Source organism: Rhinolophus ferrumequinum, chromosome 6, assembly GCF_004115265.2.
Source record: "Rhinolophus ferrumequinum isolate MPI-CBG mRhiFer1 chromosome 6, mRhiFer1_v1.p, whole genome shotgun sequence".
NCBI classification, from domain to species: domain Eukaryota; kingdom Metazoa; phylum Chordata; class Mammalia; order Chiroptera; family Rhinolophidae; genus Rhinolophus; species Rhinolophus ferrumequinum.
This window is the reverse complement of record NC_046289.1, coordinates 11,289,729-11,306,769: the sequence shown is the minus strand read 5'-3', so window position 1 is coordinate 11,306,769 and position 17,041 is coordinate 11,289,729. Positions and strand designations below refer to the sequence as shown.

At 37.5% G+C, this 17,041-nt stretch overlaps 2 protein-coding genes across 4 annotated transcripts in view; one reads left to right on the top strand and one right to left on the bottom strand.

The window, feature by feature from the left end:
• RPS6KA5 (ribosomal protein S6 kinase A5) overlaps positions 1-17,041 on the bottom strand; it is a 170,033-nt gene that overhangs the window by 25,766 nt on the left and 127,226 nt on the right. For all 3 annotated transcript variants that reach the window (XM_033107160.1, XM_033107162.1, XM_033107163.1), the window contains 5 exons: positions 13,894-14,055; positions 8,103-8,228; positions 7,590-7,723; positions 6,804-6,897; positions 3,212-3,382 (listed from right to left, as the gene is read on the bottom strand). In XM_033107160.1, coding sequence (XP_032963051.1) covers positions 3,212-3,382; positions 6,804-6,897; positions 7,590-7,723; positions 8,103-8,228; positions 13,894-14,055 — 687 coding nt within the window. The remainder of the gene's footprint in view (positions 1-3,211; positions 3,383-6,803; positions 6,898-7,589; positions 7,724-8,102; positions 8,229-13,893; positions 14,056-17,041) is intronic.
• LOC117022925 (elongation factor 1-alpha 1-like) lies at positions 9,125-11,195 on the top strand. Its single transcript, XM_033107164.1, has one exon. The coding sequence runs from the start codon at positions 9,651-9,653 to the stop codon at positions 10,575-10,577; it is 927 nt and encodes a 308-aa protein (XP_032963055.1). The 5' UTR covers positions 9,125-9,650; the 3' UTR covers positions 10,578-11,195.

Sequence of the window (17,041 nt, the reverse complement as noted above, 5' to 3'; positions counted from 1 at the left end):
GAGGGGATGGGTGCTGGGCGTCAGTGTACTGCTGTACGCTGCTTTGTACTTTTTTGTATTAGTTCAATTTTACAACGTTATGTGAAACATTTTTCAACTGCACCATGCCTCATGTGATGTCAGAGCCTTGTCTATGCTGTTCTGGAACTCGGACTGTGTTTGTCTTCTGTTTCCTCCACCAACCTCCTTCCAAGCTGGCTCAGGTTCGCTGTTCCTCATTTAGAGATACCATCCGTAGCACGCCACCGACCTGCAGTTAGGACTTTTTATATTTTCTCCTAGCATCACCTCTGCATTATCAGTTCAATGTCTTCATCCCCATCAGACCATAATTCCATCAGGGTAGGGACTGTGTGTCCACCTTATGTCTGACTCTATCCCGAGGGCCTGGCACAGTCACATAGTAGGTGCTTTGATAAATATTTGTCCATTGAATGAAGTCATCAATAAAATAGTTATATAAGATCTAGTATAGCCTATTGAAGAAGACACGGTGGAGAAATACATTACATTTCAGAACTATTTTCTCCAAAACAGTTAATACTTAAACATTTTTGATACTTAGGGGTATTATCCCTCAATTATTCCGAAAACATTGTTATTTTGAATTATTCATCCACCAAGATTTCACTGTACTAACTTTTGTATTTATTACATCCTTAATAAATGCTAACTTTATTGATGCACACATCATTTTTATTAGTACATCAAGCTAGTACTCAGAGTAAGTCAATCTGACTATGTCTTTAGACATTCTAACAAAATCTGTTACACCTTTAATGTTCATTAAATCATTTCCCAGCTCTGCTACATCATTTGTTTTGTCAATAGTATTCTAACTGAAATAAAAGACATCATAGAAGGCTTCATTGGTACAAAGAAGAAAAATCTAAGCCTTCCATTCAAGAGTTAAAAACAAATAAAGTGGCAGGAAAGAAAAGCAAAACAACTACCTGAAAAGAACTTAAAATTTTTCTATCATACAATACTTAATCCTGAATTTGTGATGGAATTAAGAGGTGGATATAAGTAAATGTAAGGCTTCACCAAACTGAGGTCACAGGTGGGGTTCACGGACATGTACCTGGCCTGGGAGGTGTCGCTCAGCAAATGACCTCTGAGCTCGTGCACAGGGCAGGCACTGTGCCACAGGCAGGGTAGCGAGGGAGGCACGCCTGGTCCCTTCGTCATGGAGTCTACTCACTCTTTGGAAATGACTTCAGCTGATTTTATATGAAGACTAGCAATGGACTTTTGACCTTAGAACTTGAAGTGGAGGGGATGTGACATCCCTTCTCCATTCCTCTCCCAACAGTAAGTGGAGTTAGGTGTCAACGGTCAGGAATGGTAGGGAGTGACCAATCTCCTTTTATCCTCGTTTCAAGTTCTGTCTGAAAATAATTTGGGATATTTTTTATTAATCTTTCAAGAGTAAGGGGACCAGTTTGAAAAATATAAAACTAAGCCTACTAAGAATGTCAGCCAGCTTCTAAACTTTTCTGATTCTCACCTAGAATTCAGGATTTTGCCTAAACAAATGCCACATAAATATCTACCAAAAGATATGTAAGTGGATCTTAAAATGCTACATCATTGGGAACGGTTTTTTTAGTTTGGAAATAATATACTCTGCCATTTAAAAGTCAAGGTGAAACTATTTTACTATGAAAATGTTAGCACAAAGCTCATTCATTTCTCCAAAAAAATACTTTGATAGAGGACTATAATTGTAGTGGAATGGCCTTAAGAATCTGACAATTCTTCATTTCAAATGACTATTTGAAAGAAAAGTTTTATAACAAAGAAAAAGAATTAAGCTATGTAAGTATCTTTTCATCAGTAAAAAGGCTCAGGAGGATAGTTGCATCATTTGAGACTCATGAGATGACAGATGGCCAGTTATCAAAGAATAAAACGTGAAAATGAATTCTATACAGTCATGGAACAGATCTTTTCAATTAAAAAAATTACATGCGTGTTCCTTGTCTATCAAGAAAACATTTAAGTGGTGTGCTTTCACATTTAAAAATAGACAGCTAATCTCCAATGTACAGAGCACCATATTTTTAGTGGGCGTTATGTAGGAGAGTGAGAACTATGATGAAGGAAGCAGAGGGGTAGCTATCATAGTTGCAAGTTCACAAAACACAATTCACTTTTGATTAATTGCTAGTAATGTGAATAACAGTAACAGAAAGTACAAAGACAGAAGTTCACTTCAGGAATCAGTTAGTAATATTTGAATGCAGAATTCCATTTTAAAAACAACCCCTTCCTACCAATAATCCAAGATACTTAAATAAAAGGCAAAAATGGTGCTTTATGAAAAATACTCTTTTGTGGTCTAACACAAAAAATAAACACCAAATAAATTATTATTTTAAGTATACTTAAAAATGCATTATAATCACACTAATTAAAAATGAAGTTCCATTTTAAAGAGGGGATATGTATAATTTTGCAGATGGCAAAAGATGATTCATTGTTATTCTTTTATAAATTACTGGGTTTTATTTTCTAATTTTCATTATTATTTTGATGATTTTCTAAAAGGGAGGAATTTTCATATTTTTGATACTATAAAGGGATCATTCTAGAGTTAGAACCTTCTTTATTAACCTTTTCAAAGAAGAAACATAAAAGCTGCTACTTCTGCACTGCTACACAGTTCTATAAATATTATAGTACACGAGCAAAGGAAAGCATCTATAAGGATGGTATAACTAATTAAACAAAGACAATTCTTTATGTTTAAATATTTAGAACAGAATTATATACATTCCTATTTCTGAGCTAATCAATTTGATTACAAATGTGAAAAATAAGCTTCCAAAATACTTCATTAAAAAAAAAAACCCTCTAAAATGGTACACCTATAGAAGTGATACAATTTTCCATTACAAAAATTTCCATTGCTATTTTTAGCCCACAACTGTTGCATAAAGTATTTCTTCCATAAAAGGCTCTCACACTTACAAATAGAACCTCAGGATGATCAGCAGGCCAAAAAAAAGGACAAATTTATTTTTGGCCTGAAATAGAAAAGAAAAAAAACCCAAGAAACATGATATTTGCAAGTACTTATTTAGCAGAAAGCTCCAAAAGTAAAAAAAGAAAAAGAAAGAAAGAAAGAAAAAAGCCCACACGTATTTGGGGGCCGTTCGCTAATGACACCTGACTGGGTTACGTGAGAGGACATGTCCGCGTCTACCTCGGGTTTCAAGTCTCGGTGAACCACTCCGACGTCGTGCATGTGGCTTACGGCGGAAACAAGCTTCCGCATGATGTGGCTGGCTTCTGTCTCACTGAAGTGTTTCTTTTTCTTAATGCGTTCAAACAGCTCTCCCCCGTTCAGAAGTTCCATCACCAGGAAAGTGTGAAGCTAGAAAAGGAGGAAGAATCAAGTGCAAGGCCTTGATGAAGACACGTTTATGGCCGTAGGAAACATTTACTGACTATTAACTAGCACTGATACATTTAAATAATCCCTTGTTGAAATAATCATTAGCAACCCCTGTGTTTTAGAGGAAAGGGCTGAAGTATAAGGTGGCTTTTTTTAGCATTCTATTTTGGTCATGGAAAATCTCAAGTACTGCAGTGAAATCTTTATATATCCTTTCCTTAACTAATTCTTTCATTTGAATTCCATCCCAATGCTCTCTATCAAGTTTACATAGCTTTCTTTTTAAAGTGTGACCTAGCGCTGATAATAATGTGAAACTGACTGCTTTAAATAATATGGAAGGGTACTGATGGGTTATGAGCAGCTGCCACGGGGAGACCTAACACACACATTTGATGGCAAATGTACTTTTTAAAAAAGGCATTGCTTGGTGATGTCACTTTAAGCCTCCTTTTAGGGCTCAACAGATGAGTTTCAGGGTTCATGTTAACACCTACTCATAACTCACTGTGGGCTTTCAAAAAATAATCGCTTTTGATCCCAATGACATTAGCTTAAATAGTTCAAATGATTATATACTTACTATGCTCTGCATACACTGTCGTAAAGAAAACATAGGAGGTATCAAAAAGCAAAGGAATTATATCAGCTCTCAAATAAAAACAAATGCTTTAAAAAGAGATATATCCAATCAATATTCAGATTTAGTGCTATGCATTATAGCACCGACATTACTTCAGCGAATCAGCAAAATCCAGAATTGCTTCAGAAGAAAGACAATAAATACATCGTCCTGCACATATTGTGCAGACTGTAATGGGTGAACAACGCTTTTAATATGAGAACTGTTCCCAGACTACGAGAGACCAAGCAAGTTTGAGTTTCTACATTAGACAATGAGGTCCAAGATGAAGGTGTGCTGTAAGCATTAAAAGAAATGGGGGCAATACCTACAGGGGTTTAAAAGATAGGTTTTGGAGTCAAACCTGGACCTTTTTCCAGTTCTGCTCCTCACTTAGGACCCTGGGGATGTTCCTTTACCTCTATGAACTTTAGGACCCTTCCCAATAAAATGCAGGTGACACTGAGAAAATGTATGTGTGGTAGCTTGAATAATGGCCCTCCAAAGATGCCATATCCCACTCCCCAGAGCCTGCGGATGTTCCCTCACATGGTAAAGGGGCTTTGCAGGTGTGACTGAGGAATGGGAGATGGGGAGGGTATCTCAGTTATCCATCCGAGTCAGCAGTATGAGAGGGGGCTAAGAAAACAAGACACTGGAGTGATGGATGGAAGGCTCACAAGCTGAGAAACGTGGGCAATCTCTACGAGGCTAAAAAGGCAAAAGGCCAACGGACTATCCCTTAGGGTCTCCAGAAGGAACCAGCCCTGCTGACACCCTGACTACACCAGTGAGACTGATTTTGGACTTCTGATAGTCAGACTGTCAGATAATAAATTTGTATTGTTTTAGCTCTATGGTAACTTGTTATAGCAGCAATAGAGTAGTAAAGTAAGAGAGTAGTAAAGCACAAATCATGGTACACACAACGGACTACACTGCTGTACAGTCAGAGGCTGAAGACCCACCCTCAATCCATTTCACCCATTACTTGAAAGGAAGATTGTGTGAATTGGGGATGATCTAGGCAACTGTGTCACCATCATGGAAAAAACAACCCAAGATATCAACAACTGCATATTAGAATGATAATGTATTTATACTAGTACATATGTGATTATATCAGGAAACAATTTATATGAAAATAGCAAATAATAAATTTAACTCGTGACATAAAAAATTAGGGATGCAGTTCCTGGGATCTGACAGCAGCCTGAAGGCCAGAGATCCAGTCTTTGCTGGGTTGTAGCTGGGGTACTGCTGCAAAACCACAGAGCAGGCGCTGAAGGTCATCCACCAATCCCTTGATTAATGTGGGACTCCTCTTCACGGAGAGGTTGTCCAGGCTCATCTCAAGCACCTCCAGTGGACAGGGGACTCACTACCCCCACTGTGGCTGAGTAGCCCAGTGAGGTGGAGGCAGGAGAGGTGTATACCGAGCCCCTGTGACAAACATGTTCCTTGTCTGGCTGTGAGAACCAAAGAGCAAGAAGACGATGATTTTATTTTTGCTCAGCCACCTGAGGTGAAAGCCAGGGTGTGTTTCTGCCTCCCCTAAGGCAGCAGAGCAAAGTAATTAAAAGCTTGCTCTGAAATTGGACTGCTTGGGTTCAGATTCCAGCATTACCACTTACAATCTGTGATACCCTGTTACTTCTGTGAGTTTCCGTTTTCTCACCTCATAGAGTTACTGTAAGGGTTGAATAAGGTAATCCGTGTAGAGTATCTGGACCACATAAGGTATGTGACAGTAAATGGCAGCAGTTATCACAGTTATGAATCTGCCGCTGCCTGGTTTCACCAGGATGGATCATTTGTGGGCATAGCACTTGGGTAAATTTCCATGTGGTAGAGAACTGGGCCACAGCTATCCTAGGACATGGATGTCACAGCAGTACAACAAAGAGAGCCCAGAACCGGAGACCAGGTTTTCCCAACTAGATTTTTCACTGACTTGCTGTGTGACCTTGGACAAGTCTCATGATCCTTCGAATCTCAGTTTCTTCTTTGGAAAAGTCAGGGCAAACCCCACCCATGACTGGTTTTAGCTCTTGTGCCCAGCATGTTGTCTTGATTAGGGCTAGGTTATCCCACCCAGTCCCAGGGGGAAAGACAACTGCAATGGAGCAGTTTCTGTCAAGGAAGCGGGAAGTGCAGGAACTGGGGAGGCCACAAGGACCTGATACAAGGGCACTCCTCCCGTATCCAAAGTTATATCCACTGGTTAGCTTCCTGTTAGAAAGCAGGACTGGGAGTAGAAGGGGGGCAGTGTGACATGGCTGTGGTCTGAGCAGAAACTGCCACCTGGAATAAGAAGATGAAAGGGGAGCATCTTTGCCCTTTTGCTTCCTGTGTGTTCTTTAGCTTGCACGAATCATGCTTAAAGCTCTCTCTGATCTATTCTAGAAATGAAAGGGAAGTTGAAGGCTAAAAATTTGTGAGTCCTGAGAGGTACGAGTGATTCAGCTATGGTGGTAGCAGCTGAACTGGCAGTAAGTACAACGCAGCTTGTGGCAGTGGTACGGAGTTCCTGTCCTTCTGTCGTCCTTCCAGGTCACATATGAGGTCACACATTTCTCACTCTCACTATCGAGTGAGAAAAGCAGAAGTGAAAGGATGCATGGGTTTGGCGGTGGGTAAGAGTGTATGTGCAGTAGTTTCTCTGCCCTTTGGATGACGTCCCATAGTCCCGACTCTGACCTAGTAGCACCAACAAAACTGGTGAAAAGTAGAAACTTGAATGTGAATTAGTATGCAGAGAAAAAAAATGTGGAATACCTGATCATGAAAAACTTCATGTAATTTCACAATATTGGGGTGTCCTTCACAGAGTTTCAGAGCTGTTATTTCTTTCTGAGTATTGGCTTCCATCCTACAAGATAAAATAATAAGCCTCTATAAACTTCTTCACCAAGTTTTGATGCCAGTATTGCCCAACCCTAATTCTGTTTTTATTTACAGTGTATTCAGAATATGAGTGTCAAAGTATCAGAATGAGTTTTCCATGAAAGTAATGAGTCAAACCACCCACCAGAACAGGTAATGCATTATTTTTGAGAAAACGATTATTTCTAAGTCAGAAAAAAGCTAATCACACGAAGAAATGGATGCCCTACTTACCTGACAATTTGGTAATAAGAGTATATAATCATGGAGGGAATAATCGGTTATCAAAACAACAACATGGCTCTCAAAGCTACCAGCAGATTGCTGAATAATTTCAGGAAAAAAGTATTTCAAATACACAACAAATAGGAATGGCAACAGCTGCTGAACTCACTAAGCAAATCTGATTAAATATCACTGCCACAAGGAAGTTTTCTCATAATAAAGTCAAAGGCCTATTATACTCTGATTTATGTCTAAAATGGATGACTTTATCAGAAAATACCTATTAGAGACACAAATACATAGAGATCAACTGAGGAGCTGAATGGCTAAACCTGTGGGTGAAAAACCTTACAATATGTCGTTGATTTCCCTTTAAATAAAAATCTTAATTTATAGAATCCATTGACTAGGATGAATACGTAAGAGAGACTGCCAGAAACCTTTTGGTTATACCTTTTGCTGATTATTTTGACTGCAAACGCTTGGTTACTTTTTTTGTGTGTGCACTTTCGACAAATTGAAAAACTTCCTTCTCCCAATGGTTTGTCCTTCAGATCTAGGTCATAGTGTTGATAGAATGGAGAGTCCTGATAAGAAACCAACATCATTTAACTTAAGAAAATATCCGTAATACACAGGAATAAATAAAACTGTAGAGTAACAGGACATCACTAATGTTAATAAATCCGAACAGACTACATTTATAGTCTTCTAAAATTCATCTTTAGCTCACTCAATGTTCATTTATATCATTTACTTAAGATGCATAATTTTCTGTCATTGTAAAAAGGAGCTCATTCAAATTGATATTAATGGTTCCCTAGGGTACATATTGCTATTTTCAGTTATTCATTTCTTAAAATTTTATCTTAGTTGAATGGTAAGTCTATTACATTTACTGGACTTGAGAATCAGTGTTAGTATTCAAATCATAAATAGGCCATTTCATTAACCACATCTATCTACCTTCATCATTGCACTTCTGGCAACATTTGTCACCCCAGGACGTTCAACTCCCAGGTGAAACTGAAGAGGGTCTATGACGGCTGCATTGCGCTTGAACAAAATAGAAGGCGCAACAAAGGAGTAGCCCTAAAAAACAAAAGGAAAGGTGGACAATATGGATTTGCAATTTTCCAGTTTAGCACAGATTTGACTAAATAAATGGATATAATAAAAAAATGCTCAAATAGCTATTAAGGTGAATCTAATTTTATTTTATTTGTAATCTAAAATGCAAGGTTATTTCAAATTAATAGAAAAATGCTTTTTTGAAGGAGATAATGCCATCTTCTGGTAGAATTAAACCAATTCAAAGTTAGAGGCAGAAAAATATCTCCTCCCTATCGACTCCCCACATCTGACTCATAGCTGTAATTCTTTTGCTTTGCTGATAAAAGTTCGTTTATAAACACAAGTAACTTCTCCAAAAAGATGGAGTTAAGCAAAGTGGTCCAAGTGCTTTTCGAACTAGAAAAAAAAGTAAATTTCATTACAGTTGGTTTCTAATTCAGCAATTATCTGACTTTTATTATATTTCCTAAAATAATTAAACTTAAAATTGAGTTCTAGGAAAAGAATAAAATCAAGTGTCAGAATGATGTGAACCAAAAGTGATATAATGATGGATGATTCCTGTTCAAGCTAGAACAATCACTAACTCATTCAATGAGCATTTTTTAAAATATCTGCTATGTGGCCAGACAAGTGTGAGACATCAGTGTCGCGAATGTCTAGAGACGCGTCTGAATGGTCAGATTAAAGCATGCTAATAGTATACTATGGGAATCAAAGAAGTGAGGTTATTATATCATTTAATAGTTAGAATATTTCATCTTAAGTCTGAGAAAGAGCCTTTTCTAAATATAAAATCCGTTCTAAATATTTTTTTAGAAAAGCAGTTATATTTTTTTAGAAAAGCAGTTAAGATTATTCACTGAAGATAAAAAATCAGGTAACACTGTTCATGAATTAAAGAATATTGGCTTTTTCGCAACGGGTTTGCCGCCAGAACACAGGTGTAGTGAAAACCACCGCTGAATCTAACCCAAAATGGGAAAGGAAAAGACACACATCAACATCGTCGTCATTGGACACGTAGATTCCGGCAAGTCTACCACTACTGGTCATCTGATCTACAAATGTGGTGGGATCGACAAAAGAACCATTGAAAAATTTGAGAAGGAGGCTGCTGAGATGGGAAAGGGCTCCTTCAAGTATGCCTGGGTCTTGGATAAACTGAAAGCCGAACGTGAGCGTGGGATCACCATTGATATCTCCCTGTAGAAATTCGAGACCAGCAAGTATTATGTGACCATCATCGATGCCCCAGGACACAGAGACTTTATCAAAAACAGGATTACAGGCACATCTCAGGCTGACTGTGCTGTCCTGATTGTTGCTGCTGGTGTTGGTGAATTCGAAGCAGGTATCTCCAAGAATGGGCAGACCCGTGAGCATGCCCTTCTGGCTTACACACTGGGTGTGAAACAACTGATTGTTGGTGTTAACAAAATGGATTCCACTGAGCCGCCTTACAGCCAGAAGAGATACGAGGAAATCGTTAAGGAAGTCAGCACCTACATTAAGAAAATTGGCTACAACCCTGACACAGTCGCATTTGTGCCAATTTCTGGTTGGAATGGTGACAACATGCTGGAGCCAAGTGCTAACATGCCTTGGTTCAAGGGATGGAAAGTCACCCGTAAGGATGGCAGTGCCAGTGGAACCACACTGCTTGAAGCTCTGGATTGCATCCTGCCACCAACTCGTCCAACTGACAAGCCTTTGCGTCTGCCCCTCCAGGATGTCTACAAAATTGGTGGTATTGGCACTGTCCCTGTGGGCCGAGTGGAGACTGGTGTTCTCAAACCCGGCATGGTGGTCACCTTTGCTCCAGTCAATGTTACAACTGAAGTAAAGTCTGTTGAAATGCACCATGAAGCTTTGAGTGAAGCTCTTCCTGGGGACAATGTGGGCTTCAATGTCAAGAATGTGTCTGTCAAAGATGTTCGTCGTGGCAATGTGGCTGGTGACAGCAAAAATGACCCACCAATGGAGGCAGCTGGCTTCACTGCTCAGGTGATTATCCTGAATCATCCAGGCCAAATCAGTGCCGGATATGCACCTGTGCTTGATTGTCACACAGCTCACATTGCTTGCAAATTTGCTGAGCTGAAGGAGAAGATTGATCGTCGTTCAGGGAAAAAGCTGGAAGATGGCCCCAAGTTTTTGAAATCTGGTGATGCTGCCATCGTTGACATGGTTCCTGGCAAACCCATGTGTGTTGAGAGCTTCTCTGACTACCCTCCTCTTGGTCGTTTTGCTGTTCGTGACATGAGACAGACAGTTGCCGTGGGTGTCATCAAAGCAGTGGACAAGAAAGCAGCTGGAGCTGGCAAGGTCACCAAGTCTGCCCAGAAAGCTCAGAAGGCTAAATGAATATTATCCCTTATACCTGCCACCCCAGTCTTAATCAGTGGTGGAAGAACGGTCTCAGAACTGTTTGTCTCAATTGGCCATTTAAGTGTAATAGTAAAAGACTGGTTAATGATTACAATGCATCGTAAAACCTTCAGAAGGAAAGGAGAATGTTTTGTGGACCATTTGTTTTTTTGTGTGGCAGTTTTTAAGTTATTAGTTTTTAAAATCAGTACTTTTTAATGGAAACAACTTGACCAAAAATCTGTCACAGAATTTTGAGACCCATTAAAACAAAGTTTAATGAGAAACCTGTGTGTTCTTTTGGTCAACACTGTAACTTCCCATATAGTACTACTTAGGTAAGACTTAGAGTTGCCTATAACCTATTTCTGGTGTTACATCTGCTGAAACTAGAATTTGATAATTTGGGGTTAACATTTTCTGGGTGGGGAACTTGGGGTTTTTTCACCTTGTTTTAAGGGGAGGAATCATCTGTTTACATAAAGCTATGGGAGGGGGTCTGTTGGTACAACACTTATTAATAGGTTAGGACAGATAAGCAAAGAGTAACTTTGATGTGTAAGCTAGTTTACAAAGGCCAAATTCTGTAATAAAGTCCACATGTTGCATATAAAATTTTGTATGCCTAAGTAAATGAGGGTTAATACTGAACACTGTCTTGCTACAGTTAATTGTATACAGATTCTAGGAAAAATAAATGATACTGGAAGTTGAAAAAAAAAAAAAAAAAGAATATTGTATGTATAGAGAGAACCCCAAAGATTCCACCAAAGAAAAAAAAAACTATTAGAACTCATAAATCAATTCAGTAAGTAGAATACAAAATTAATATTCAGAAATTGGTTGCATTTTTATATACCAACAATTAACTAGTAGAAAGAGAAATTAAGAAAACAATCCCATTTACAATTGCATAAAAAAAAATACCTAGGAATAAATTTAAACAGGAAGGTAAAAGACCAGTATTCAGAAAATTGTAAGACATTGAAGAAAGAAATTGAAGATACAAATAAATGCAATCATATACCGTGCTCATGGATAGGAAGAATTAACGTTAAAATGTCCATACTACCCAAAGCAATCTGTAGATTTGATGCAATCCTTATCAAAATGTCAATGGCATTTTTCACAGAACAAGAACAAATAATCCTAAAATTTATATGGAACCATGATAGACCCTGAATAGCCACGGCAATCTTGAGAAAGAAGAACAAAGTTGGAGGTATCATGCTACCTGATAATCAAGCTATACTACAAGGCCATAGTAAGCAAAACAGCATGCTACTGGCATAAAAACAGACACACAGATCAACAGAAGAGAATAGAGAGCCTAGAAATTAACCTATGCCTATATGGTCAATTAATCTATGACAAAGGAGGCAAGAATATACAATAGGGTAAAGACAGTCTACTCAATAAATGGTGTTGGGAAAACTGGACAGATACATGCAAAAAAATGAAACTGTTTTACCTTCTCACACCATATACAAGAATAAACTCAAAATGGATTAAAGACTTAAATGTAAGACCCGAAACCATAAAACTCCTAGAAGAAAACATAGGCAATAAACTCTGATATTTCTCTTAGTAATATATTTTTTTGGATATATCTCCTCGGGTAAGAGAAACAAAAGAAAAAAGCAGCAAATGGGAGACTACATCGAACTAAAAAGTTTTCTGCATAGCAAAGGAAACCATCAACAAAATGAAAAGAGATCCTACTAAATGGGAGAAGGTATTCACCAATGATACATCTGATAAGGGGTTAATATACAAAATTTATAAAAAGCTCATAAAACTCAACACCAAAAAACCAAATAATTCAATTAAAAAATGGGCAGAGGACCTATAGTGACATTTCTCCAAAGAGGACATACAGATGGCCAACAGACATGTGCAAAGATGCTCAATGTCATTAATCATCAGAGAAATGCAAATAAAAATCACAATGAGATACCTCCTCCCTCTGGTCTGAATGGCTATCATCAATAAATCAACAAAAAAACAAGTGCTGGCAAGGATGCGGAGAAAAGGGAACCCTCATGCACTATTAGTGGGATCACAAATCGGTGCAGCCACTATGGAAAACAGTATGCAAGTTCACCAGAAATTAAAAATAGAACTACCTTATCTGGGGAACGTAATTTAGCGGTTACCAGAGGGTAAAGGGGTTGGGGGTGGGAGATGAGGGTAAGGGGGATCAAATATACGGTGATGGAAGGAGAACTGACTCTGGGTGGTGAACACACAATGTAATTTATAGATGATGTGATATAGAATTGCACACCTATGTAATGTATGAAATCTATGTAATTTTAGTAACAATTGTCACCCCAATAAATTTAAATTAAAAAAAAAATAGAACTACCTTATGACCCAGCAGTTCCACTTCTGGGTATTTATCCAAAGAAATCCAAACACTAATTTGAAAAGATATATGCACCCCTGTGTTCACTGCAGCAGTATTTACAATAGCCAAGATATGAAAGCAACCGAAACGCCTATCAATAGACGACTAGATGAAGAAGATGTGGTACATATATGATACAATGGAGTATTACTCAGCCATAAAAAGTGAAACCTTTTCATTTGCAACAACATGGATGGACCTCGAGAGTATTATGCTAAGTGAAATAAATCACACAGAAAGACAAATAACATGATTTCACTTATATGTGGAATCTAAAGAATAAAATAAACAAAAAAACCCAAAACAGAAACAGACTCACAGAGATAGAGAACAAACTGATGGTTGCCAGGTGGGAGGGGGGCTTTGGGGGGGGGCTGGATGAAAAAGGTAAAGGGATTAAGAAGTACAAATTAGTAGTTAGAAAATAGTCACAGGAATGTAAAGTACAGCATAGGGAATATAGTCAATAATATTGTAATAACTATGTACAGTGCCAGGTGGGTACTAATCGGGGGATCACAGCATAAATTACATAAATGTCTGACCACTATGCTGCACACCTGAAACTAATATAAAATAATACTGAATGTCAACTATAATTGGAAAAAAATAAGAATATTATATATGAATGGAGGTAAAATAACGTAGTATTGTGTTTTCTATAGGAGCCTGAACAGAAATAAAATTTCAGGTATAAAATCAACACATTTTTATTTCAAAAATAAACACATAAACAATGGCTGCTGTTTAACAAATCATAAGCTTCAGTTTGCAATATCTCTGTATTTAATAATTTTGAAGAGATTAGAGAATCCTGTTTTGAAGATGCCAAAACAGCTTTCATATGGGAAAATTAACCTTTTCTTTCAAAGCACACCTGGCCAGTGCCGTCTTGGGGCTTACCTGAAACAGCCTCTCGGAACTTTGGGGCAGCGCTGCGGGAGAGTAGGTGGGATCCATCTCTGTGAACTCTTCTGCAAAGTTACTCACATCTAATTCATCTCGGATGACTGGTTTAAATGGTGCGGGCACTTTTTTGGCAGCTAAATCATCCCAATTGATTTTCTAAAACAGAGAAAGAAAATTAGTACAAAGTAGAAATCGGCAAAGGTAAACTCTATTTTCTAAGAATAACAAAGCCAGATTAGGATTTTAATTGACCTTAGAAAGAGGGGCATATATTTCAAATTAATGATTAAAAAATATTTTTATAAGCATGAGTACATTTTCTAACTGCAGCTTGTAGGTCCACCCAAGGCTGTGTCTGAAAGTTGAGACTCCTTTTACGTCACGGTGGAGTCTCAGCTTGTCCTCTGGGGGGCACCCGGACACCTAGTTTACTTTTAGGAATAACAAAAATTACATTTGGTCTGAGCCTCCTGTAAAAGGTATCAAGCCAAAACAAAACTGTAATAAAGGGCTTTAAAATGCTCTGTGGCTATGAACATTAAGTCTAAAGGCAGATTCCTATTTTCTAGAGGCAGTGTTAACTCCTCCTGTACTTGCTTTTCCTCCTGGTCATCTGGATAATTAGAAAATAAACTCAGTAGAAGTCATGCATTTGTTTACATCTATAGGTTTAAATGATACTAACATACTGATGTAACCACTCTTTCCTTATTCAACTGTATTCAAGCATTATAAACATTGCCTGTTCTCTTCCCCATGGGATAATCCAAGGCCCCTTTCCACCATGTCAGATACTTAAAATCTGATAAATTGCTGTTTTATGTTATTCAAATGCAACCCTCCCGTTTTCTTTATGCTCCTTCTATCACTTAAAACAACCTCAGATAATACTTACTTGAGTCCTACAGATATCCTATTAACATATTTCTTTGAATCTAAGATGTCATTTTTTATAGTAAAACATACCATTATTTATGTACAATTAAGAAAGACACAACATTACCAATTAGAATGGTAAGATGTTGTCCATTGTAAGATGTATACTGATTTCAGAGATGGTAAAATGTGAAACTTGCATTTCTAGGTTGATGGCATTCAGTACGTTTAATCAACTAACGTAAAAATGTTTTATTATGCCCTCTTGTGGAGGCAATAAATATAAAATCATTAAAATTACAGATCTTCAAAAATTTCAGCTGGAATGGATTTTAGAGATTATTTAGTTTATCTCCTTTATTTGATCCAGATGGAAATTAAAGCCCAGAAATAAGAACCAACCTTTTCCCTTAAACTTTAGCTGGTGGAAGGGTCAGGATTCGAACACTCTCTTTACTTTCTAGTGTTCTTTCCTCTATGCAGCTGTAATGTATTCATTATAAGCATATGACTTGTGTTTGGCTATTGTACATACACTATGAGACACTTCTAGAGTAAAGGGGTAATTTAAGGAAACATGTTGTTAGCAGAACACTGAGTATGCACAAAATTGAATGCTGTTAGGATCCTCTCCACCTCTATTCTATTTAGGTCTTTACAAGTCAAATTCTGGGTTTCCCTAATGTGTCCCTGTCATTTAAAAAGTCAAGATAATTAAATTGAATAATCTAAAATTACTATTCCAAACTACAGAAGAAAGAAATTTCTCTACTATGAAGGATATAATAGTCACAAATACACGGAACCATGGAGAAAAAGATCCTAGGAAAATATGATGGGCAGGGGCATTTTGCTTGAATACTTTCTTGAATTCTACCTTATTAATTTTTAAGCCAAACTTCTCAGTAAGATATATGAAATCATCTTTTCAAACATTAACTTTTTCGAGCCATATGAACCTATGAACCCATACCGAGAAATTAATTTTACTCTAAATGTATTTTTCACTATGTTACTGAACTTCTTGTAAGATGTACAATAAAATTTTTTTAAATGGTTATACTGAAAGACTGAAATAAATGTTCTCTTTTTGGAGCACAGAAGTGCAGATAATTCTTATTCTCAATCACTATTTTTCTATATTTAAAAAACAATAAAGAACAACATGAAAGCTTACTCTACAGCAGAGTTTTCTCTGTTTTAGTATGCTATTTTCATTTGTTTTGGTGCTAATAATGTAAAAGCTCAGTTTGCAGAATAAAAATAAAACTTGGACAGTCCCTTTAGGCCATAAATATTTAGGTCATGCTTGTTGATATGATTAAATTATTTCAAAGTCATAAGCTCAGGGGTTTTAGAAAGCAAGGTCACAGTATCCCAGGTTGACTACTTAAGACTGAAATAACAAGCCAACTCAGTCAATTTAACTTTTCCCCCCAGTTATCTAAAATTTTGGTGCTTTTGGGGGTACTAAATTAAGCAAACTAAATTGAGCAAATGTGTTTCTGTTCTATAGAACGTTCTCATTAAGCTTTTTCAGAATAAGAAAGCACTATCTCAAGGACAAAGAAGATAAATGAATAATTCTCTACATGTTGCAGATATGTAAATGAGAAATAGGTAGATTTTGAATTTTCTAAGATTTCTCCTGGGAAACCAAGAGATGAAATCACTATCTAAAAGGTTTAATAAAACATGAACTGAGAGAGAAGTAAAAATATAATAAAAGTCTCCTCAGTCCGTATGCCTAAAATCTTGAGATCATAAATGGAAATGAAGACTCAGAAACTCTAATTACAGTTGACTCTTCAAGAACACGGGTTTGAACTGTGTGGGTCCATTTACACGTGGATTTTTTTTCAATAGATATACAGTAGGCCTTCCCTAAACCTGGTTTTTGCATCCAAGGATTCAACCAAGCACGGATCAAAACAGTATTTTTGATCCATGGTTGGGAATCTGCGAATGCAGAGGGCGACTGTATGCAGCTTTCTGTGCCATTTTATGAGCATCCTTGCATTTTGGTGACCGAGGAAGGGGTGGGGTGGGGGTGGGGTCCTGGAACCAATCCTCTTGAGGATACTGAGAGATGACTGTAGTTAAGTTTGGGGGGAGTCAAAAATTACACTTGGATTTTTGACTGCACAGGGGGGTCAAAAACCCTCACGTTGTTCAAGGGTCAACTGTAGTACTTAGAAAATCAAATGTTATGATCTTTCCCACTCCCGCTTCATTTAGGGAGAAAAAGACCGTGTAGGTCTCTACA

Bases quoted from the DNA above. Each gene is read 5' to 3' on its own strand.
- LOC117022925 (XM_033107164.1), top strand. From the start codon at position 9,651: ATGGATTCCACTGAGCCGCCTTACAGCCAGAAGAGATACGAGGAAATC.